The 8919-nt window shown below is 31.5% G+C and overlaps 1 protein-coding gene across 1 annotated transcript; it reads left to right on the top strand.

Moving 5' to 3' along the window:
* Positions 1–3544: 3544 nt before the first annotated feature.
* On the top strand, positions 3545–4521 carry LOC25479638 (uncharacterized). Its single transcript, XM_013587943.3, has one exon. It carries the CDS (start codon positions 3626–3628, stop codon positions 4217–4219), a length of 594 nt encoding a protein of 197 aa, XP_013443397.2. The 5' UTR covers positions 3545–3625; the 3' UTR covers positions 4220–4521.
* Positions 4522–8919: the final 4398 nt, after the last annotated feature.

Here is an 8919-nt window from a genome sequence, read left to right on the forward strand (position 1 = left end):
AGTTCAGCTGGGAACACTGTTTCACATTCTTCTTCATAAGAGGTCATTTTCTTCCTTTTTCATGGTTCTGAGACCATGCATGACTTGAGTTGAATGATTTTTATGGCTTGAGGGGTTCATTTTTCGACATTGTTTTAGTTTTTGCTTCATCGTATGTGATTTTCTTCATTTTTTCATGATTCTGCATTTTAAGGGTTTTTTTTTCTTTCAATTGTTAGTGAAAAATCTTCCTTTCTTATGGTAAGGTTTTGACGCATTTGTTATTTTAGGTTCTGGTACTGTAGTTGATTTGTTTTTTTTTTTTTTTTTTTTTTTTTTTTTTTTTTTATGCATGTGGGTTATTTTAGTTTTTGTGAGTAATCCTAAAGTTGTAATCGTTTTTATATTTGGTTTATTCTTTCCTATATCATTGAGCCGTACAAAAGTTGATTGGTATAAATTTGTTTTGGTCATATCAGCGAGGTCCAGAAAGTTAATGATACCGAAATTTGTGCATTTAAGATCAGGTTGATTTGATGATACAAAACTGATCACATAGAAATATGTTAGGTTCTTTCGATATTAGAATGAACAAAGGAAATAAAATGAAATGATGTATTATTGTATTTCTATATAGGACTTTCAATGTTAAGCGATTATGACTACATTAAGGATCTCAAAAATGATTTGGACATTTGAAAATAGGATTTGGAGTGCTGGATTCTTGGATTGTGACTGATAGTAATGTGAATCAACATATGAAACTCATTATTTGTGATGCAAAGGTTAGATGAGTTAGTTAAGATTTGTTGTAATTTCCTTTATGATTTATCAATGTTACTTATAGTGTACATTTTAATTTATTTATATTTTTTGGTTTCTTTCTTGAATTTAGGGTGATCGAGTTCATGTAATATACTCATTACCACCGAAAGAGCAAGCTTCTTTTCAAAGAACTTGCATGTTCGAGTTGTTTGAAAGTAGATCTTTGCTGCTGAACTATTTGAACTTCTACTATTTTGACGTACCGCTTTGGACTGTAATCGTAAACTATATTGACTTTGGGATGCGATTTGTTCTTTTCATTTTTTCTAATGTAAATATTGGCAAAAATCCCTTTTTGGTTAGTCTATGACACTTGCAGTCTCTTTTATAAACCTAACTATTATGTAATGTTAATCTGCACATTGTTGGTTCCTTCATTGGTTCCAATTAGTATCATGTAATTATAATGTTGTTTTTCCAATCTCTTGAACAAAATAGAACATGCTCTTTTCCTACAGCAAATCTTTATAATGTTTTGGTAAATGTTTTAAAAATGTGTGTATATATATATATATTCCGTCAAAAAAAAAAAATATAAATATATATATATATATATATATATATATATATATATATATATATATATATATATATATATATATATAATTAACACTACAATTTGTTTTGTACCTAGCACTTTTCAAATGAGATATCAAGGACATTTCTAAAAGGAACACGGAAAACAATCACACTCATCGACAAACAAACTCAAAAAAGGTATAAGTGTCGGCAAAGAGAGCAAGTTACGAAAAATACTTAGGCGGCCAATGGTTCAACTTTTGCCGAGAACATATGTTAGAGGTAGGTGATAAGCTAATTTTTGACCTAGAGAAGCCACCTAAAAATATGCATGTTCAAGTCATTCCCAAATAAAGATTTGGTGTTCATGATCCGCACTTTCAACCGATCACCTTAATTCTAATCCTATACTAGATTATCTTCACTCACTGGTGCTACTTCTTTGCTTGATTTCATCTGTTTTAAATATGGGTATCAATCCTTTTTTGGTAACTCTATAACAAAAACGCTCTTTTTTATAATTTTGGATAATATGTAATCATAATTCACACATTATTGTTTCCTTTATTGGTTCCAATTGTTTTCATCATAAATATTATGTCAATTCCTAATCTCATAAACTAATTATATGCTCTCTTAATCAGCTCATACATATTTTATGATGAATCACAATGTTCTGTCGTTTTAACATCTCTTCTTTCGAAGATTTTTTTTTATCGAATACATTATTGAACCCGTGCGAAGCACGGGTTTGTAACTAATAAATCAATGAAAACATTGAGACTTGAGAGGAAGAAAAGAGTCACTTATAGTGATTGTCTTCAATTATAGAGCAACCATATCTCAATTCTCAACAACTTTTTTTATTAGATTAATTTTATCCACTAGTTAGTGTTTTCTTTTTGCTTTTCCTTTTGTTAAATTGCTACTTTTCTTGTTGTATTCTTTTAATGTAAAGCTCCTACCAAAATGCACACAAGTTTTTGTTTGTACTTAGAATGAATGTCCAATCATATATAGGGAGCCCGGAATAATAATTTAATAGAAAAGAATCAATTGTTTGGATTTACTTCAGCGTAATTTATAGTATCTAGTATGCACTGAAAATCCCTTTCAATCAGAAAACAAATCACCTCCAAGCATTCCTTAAAAAAAATAAAATTTCACCTTCAAACATCCTCAAAACAAAAAAGTTTCTTCAAAACTAATAGATAGAATGTAGTATTGTACTGCGTACTAACTGCAATCATGGCACGATGGGTGTCTAATGTGTGGCACAATTCTCTTGGGATCTCAACACTGTATAAAGCTTCATTTCTCATGTTTTTGAGAGATATTCAAGAGAGAGAAACTTTGGGAAACCAAAGGAAGGAACTTTAGTGTTGAGTGTTTTGGTGAGATTTTATTTCTAGGGTTGGAAAACATTTGAAAACACCTTGGTAAGTAAGATTTTATTAGAGGAAGGATCAAAAAGCATCCTTTAGTGTTTTCTCTTCGAATTTATTATGAGTGTGTGTGACTTGAAAAATGGGTAGAAATTAGGGTTTGTTTTTTGTGAGCTTTTAAGATAATTTCTTGTAACCTCTTTGTATCACTCTTATCATTGTGGATCAGAGAGTTGTTCTCTCTTCCACACTAGGTAATTTTGAATCGAACTGGGTAAATAATATTGGTGTGTCGTTTTCTTTTTTATCTTTGTTTCTTTGAATATACTTGCGATTTTGCGTCACACTTGGATCTAGGTTTGATGCCACGTTGCTCATTGACTACTACTTCCTTTGCTCCACGCATCTAAGTTTACAGGTGTGAATTTTGTTTGAATTCACAACAAAACACAAAGTTAATCATAAAAAAAAAAAGTAAACTTGCGTATTTTTGCTCATGAAGAAAGAGCAGTGTACCATTTTTCTAACGAGGTAAAAAGCAGTGTGCCATTGTTTTGTACAATTTTCAACAGTTATAATTTGGCAACCGCAATACAACTGAATTTGTATAGCTATAGCAGTCAATGCTCATACATTGGAAAAGTTGAAACTTTAAGTTAGTGTTGTTATATTTTGTTTTTTTTTGACAGGTAGTGTTGTTATCTTTTTAGAGACGCTTAATTATTATAAATTTATAATAATCTATTTCTTAATGAATAGTTATAATTTGTAATTGGAACCCCTTTATATACCACCTAACCCCAACTCTCCTATCACAAACACAAACCATATCACAATCCAATCACACACATTCTCATTCTCTCTCCCTCTCAACAAAACAAAAAAAACACACGCAAACTCATCAAACCGTTACAACAATGGAAATTGAAACAACCCAACCAATGATAGTAACAAAGAAAGTATGGAACACACTACGTCTAATTTTGTTAATGTTAAAAAAAAACATAGCCAAAAGCAAAAAGGTAGCACAATTAAATCTCTTGCTAAAACGTAGCAAGCTCGCCGCTATCAAAGCCATAGCCAACCCTCTCACCCTCCGCCACCACCTGTTCGCCTCCTTCATCTCTCCCAACGACTACGAGTTCAGCTGCAGCAACAGCCCCGCCGTCATTAAATTCCTTAACAAAAATAAAAACCATCACCGCGGCTGCCACCACGATGATGTTTCCACCATTCAAAAGGTTTTAGAAATTCTCAATAAAGTTGATGCTTCTTCTTTCTCTTCTCCTTCTCCTTTAGTGACATTTCCTGGGTTTGGAAAAAGTCCCGTTGGAAAAAAATTTAGAGTCACTGATTCTCCATTTCCTCTAAAGGAAGAAGAAGGTGATGATGATCATAGTCATGTTGATGTTGCGGCTGAAGAATTTATTAAAAAGTTTTATAAGAATCTTAACTTGCAACAAAAATTGGCGGCAATTCAGTCACCTTACAACAACTCCCGTGATAAATAGAACATTTATCCCTCCGTAGTCAAACCTCAGTCGTTAAATTGAATCAATACAAAGATTTAATTCAACAACTAGGATTTGACTAGAAGTTTGGACTAAAAGAAGGGAGAAAAAAAAACGCTGGATTTGATTTTTTCGTCAAGTTGACTAATGGCTGGAAATGGTTACAACTTCTTTCTATCATATGTGTAAGCACCTTATACATTTTACTACTTTGTGAAGTAAAAAGTCATGTGATAATGAGTCTGATAGCACGTGATTTGATTTGCTATGATTTTGTGGTTTTTTCTTTGCCCCCTCTTGCGGTGGCCGAGCTATATTGAACCGTTTCAGTATGTATCAAGAAGTTATTAGTAGATGAAGTGGTAAGGTCATTTTGTTTATAATGTGGGGGAAGCCGGTTCAAGTCTCCACATGAACACTTTTTTGAATAAAATATGAATAATATTAAAAATCAGAGGCTATAAAAAAATGGGGAGCAATGAGATTCAAACTAGAGACATTATGCTGAAAGAACAGACACCTTTCCACCGAAATTGAGGGAAACTTCTGACTTAATTTTGCCCAGTATTATATATATAGCAAACGTGATGGATGCCATGGCTCCATGAGTTCCTAGAGAGATCCGCCCCCGAGTATGGGTAGAGTCCGGGCGCATGCCTAGGCTAGCTAGGCAGTAAATTCGCCCCTGCCCTCTTGGATCATGTTTTTTCAAGATGGAAGATGGATCCATTTGAATATCATGGAGACATAATCAAAATACTCGAGACTCATTCTCGTGACATTTAATCTGCTCGTAACAAGTTTTGTTTTGATAGAAAATAATTTCTCGTCGAGATTTTTTTTTGTTCCGCTTGGATTGTACCGGATGACTATAATTTAATGTTGAACATATAGATAATATAACATACTTCTATGTCTTTCAACTCCCTTATTTCTTTATTGTTTTTAATAACTCCACGTCTTCTTCCTTTTTTTTTTATCGCACATTTTTCTTAGACAAATATAATCCCTCTTCTTTTTTACCAACACATACAATATCTCACATTACTTATTGAAAAAAATCATTGAAAGTAACGAGATAAATTCTTAGTTAATTAAAAAGTACTAACTAATTTTAATGTATAGTTTACTAGATAAATTGAGAAGTCGGGCATTCCCAGCCACCAAGCAAAAACGGTAGTTTTTTTGGTCACGACCAGCTAAAGCTCCATTAAAGAGTGTTTCCACATGGTAGAACCTCCTCATGGAGTATAAAGCTTTCATGAGGTTGATCTTGAGTTGCCATCCACGCAGAAATACCCTTATTTAGGAGAATATTTTTGATGTAGGAAGTCTCAAATTTAGGATCATCCACCGCACGAATTTATGAAGAAACGAAGTCATAGACCGACTACTCCAAGAGCACTCATCCGTAAACCAGTTACTTACATAGAGAAATGTAACTAACATTTATTGGAAAAGCAACCGCAAAGATTTGTGACCAAAAGCGGTTAACAATGACTATTGAATGAGTTTTTCTGCTTGAGTTGTGTTAAAAACACCGAATGTATTTGTGCCATCAACATCTTCAAATAATGTATTTTTTACGGTAGCTCCGTGAATGGCATATGATAACCGGTAAAAGTAGTAAGCCTATGATTGTTAAAACACATTGGATTAAACTTTAATGTTCTAGTTTATATTTATTTTTATTTATTATATAGTTGTGTATGTGGCGTGTCTATGAACACATGGAAAGCCCTCTCTACTTTATGCAAGAGAGAAAAGCTTTGAAGGATATCTTAATGGATTCAAGATTTTTATAAAATTATCATTTTTTACTAATTCAATAGTAAAATTTTGAAGCTATGCTAGGATACATATCATTGTAACAGGAAGGCGCATGGTTTCTCCTTTTCGGACCAAAGAGAAAAGGCTAGATACAAAATGGAATCTCTTATCCTTTTTTGAGAAGTTTCCTATGTTAATTCATGTCAATTAATTTGGTATACAATTCACGACAAGAATAAAATGACTATTATTTTTTTTTACTTTATAAGTTTCTTACGTGTTCTATTTTTTTTTCTTCAAAATATAATTTGTTCCGATTATGAGCCCATTTGTTATAGTTTCTTTTTAAGAAAAAAATCACTTTTAAGAGTTTTGCATCTGTTTCTTACAACTTTTTAAAAAAATCTGAATCTAAAAATAATCTAAAAACAACTTCAAATGAGAAGCTGTTAAGAACACCTTCTCAAAAAATAGATTTTTGTAGAGGAGAGAGAAAATATGATTTAAAAGATTGAACTAATTTTGTAACAAAAAATCCTTTTTATATAGTTGTATCCAAACAAACAAGATTATTTGTTTAAAAAAAGTGATTTTTATTACGGTAAACAAACGCAAAATAGATTCTGATTTTTCATAAAATCTCTAAATTATTTTATGTCAAAATCACTTTTATTTAATCTGTAACAAACGGGCATAATCGGTATATTTATATTATACAATCTGAAATCTTGTATTGCCCAAATTTTTAGAACAATATTGAAATATAATATTAAAATGACATAACTGAAAATGTGCAAAAGTAAAATTTGTTTAAAGAGACAAAAATGAATCAAATTCTCATTTTATTGATAAATCATATCTTTCGTATTACGTTTACATTAACATTGAAGCTTATTTCACAGAATTGTTAAACACCTAATGCTAAATTAATGAACACATAATGCTAAATTTGTGGTACAAAAAGATGGATGGGGAAGAAGGCTCGATCGAGTAAGGTTTGTTTCCTCTCTAAGGATAATGAGATTTTGATGGTCAACCTTACACCTGGACAGATCAACCTTACCTCTAGACATATGGTGAAAATTTACAAATTGACACCTTGCCTTTTAACCATTCCTACAATGGTTAAAATATTACAGTAACCTTTTTTATTTAAAGGTCAACAGTGGAAGCACATTGTAGAAGAAAAGAGATATGATTTATCAATAAAATGTTACAGCCATCAATGCATGGTCAAAAAATGTAACACCCGATATTTTATGTATATATTTTTAAATAGATATTTTGATTTGTTATTTGGTTGCTCAACAATTTATTTTATGTCTGAAAAATTTAAGAAAAATCGTAACATTTTCTACTTTGGTTAAACCATCTAGAACTTTATTCCAACCATTTATGTTTATTAATCAGCGTGACAAAATAAATAATCATTCTTTATTTTATTCTAATTATAATCATTTAGTTATGTATTTAAATTATAGTAGTAGTAATTTATTTTAAAGTTCCTTTTTGGTATTATATTAATTAGTTTATTTTATTTTATTTTGACATGGTCATATTAGTTAAGCTACACGTTTTTGGTGTCCAATTGCTCAGTCAAACATGTTCCACATTACCTCCTAATTAGTTGGCATTAGTGGTGTTGCTGGAGAGAAACCGTAGATAACAACCCATGTTCCTCTTATTTCAGTTATAATACTATTAACTAGGGATTTGAGTTGCCAAATCATATGTATGCATTATTTGCCCCACGTTATATCCTTTGAATTTCCAATGGAGGTCATGTTAACTTTATTCTCAATAAATCACAAGAAGCCATTAGCGGTTGTGCATACCTCACTTTTATTTCTTTTCACTCTAATACCTCACTCTTAATATGATTTTAAGTCCCTTAAAATCAATTGATTGCCTTGATTCCATACTATAACTTGAATAGAAAAATCAACCTTCTCATTTTGGATACAAGCACGTCCTCTCTTTTCTTCAACCATTATAAGCATCATACTCATACCACCATCTTTGTCATAACCTTTTGTTCATCCATTCATACCATCCTTTTGTGAAAGGCAAGATCGTATCTTATTCTTCCATTTTGTCATTTCAATCAAGGCCCTAATTGAAAACTATTTTTCATAAAGAGTTACTTCATTCCTTACGACACTCAAACCAACCTCTTCATTTAGCTTCATTTTCGTGGAACACCTAGAGGTAGCACTTTTCCTATTCTATCGTAAATTCCTTTGTTTATACGATTAGGAATGGAAGCTTACAAGTAAGGCTCTAGTCTTGACCATGTTTAAATGAAAATGATAGATTATGATGTTGAATTTGATATGCTCCTTGATTTAATGGATGAGTGAAAAGATTTATTGTATTTTATTATTTTTGTTGTAGTTGCTAATTATAAGAATTGGTGAGTTGCAATTTTGTTAGAACATGTGATTTGATGAATATGATTTCTTATTTGTGCAATGAGAAATGTTGTTGAGTTAGAGTGACTTTCGTTATATTTGAGGTTGTGTTAAAGTTTACTGATTTTGAAGTTTAGTGATGAGTGAAATTCATAATTATGTGGTTCAAGAGTCGGAAAAGTTGTAATTTATAGAAAAGTGCATAGCATGCATATCATTGCATTTGATGGATCTTTAAGTGCCAAATGGGGCGATGGGGCGATTATTATTATTTCAATGAATTTATAAGTGTCAAATGGGACGATTATTATTATTTCAATGGATTTATAAGTGTCAAATGGGGCGATTATTATTATTTCAATGGATTTATAAGTGCCAAATGAGGCGAATATTATTATATGCCAAATGAGGCGATTCAATGGATTTTTAAGTGCCAAATGGGGCGATTATTATTATATGCTAAAAGGGGCGATTCTTTATTATATGCCAAATGGGGCGATTAAAACTATTATGCCAATT

The sequence above is a fragment of the Medicago truncatula genome, unplaced genomic scaffold (assembly GCF_003473485.1).
Source record: "Medicago truncatula cultivar Jemalong A17 unplaced genomic scaffold, MtrunA17r5.0-ANR MtrunA17Chr0c01, whole genome shotgun sequence".
In the NCBI taxonomy this organism is placed as follows: Eukaryota; Viridiplantae; Streptophyta; class Magnoliopsida; order Fabales; family Fabaceae; genus Medicago; species Medicago truncatula.

Bases quoted from the DNA above. Each gene is read 5' to 3' on its own strand.
- LOC25479638 (XM_013587943.3), top strand. From the start codon at position 3,626: ATGGAAATTGAAACAACCCAACCAATGATAGTAACAAAGAAAGTATGG.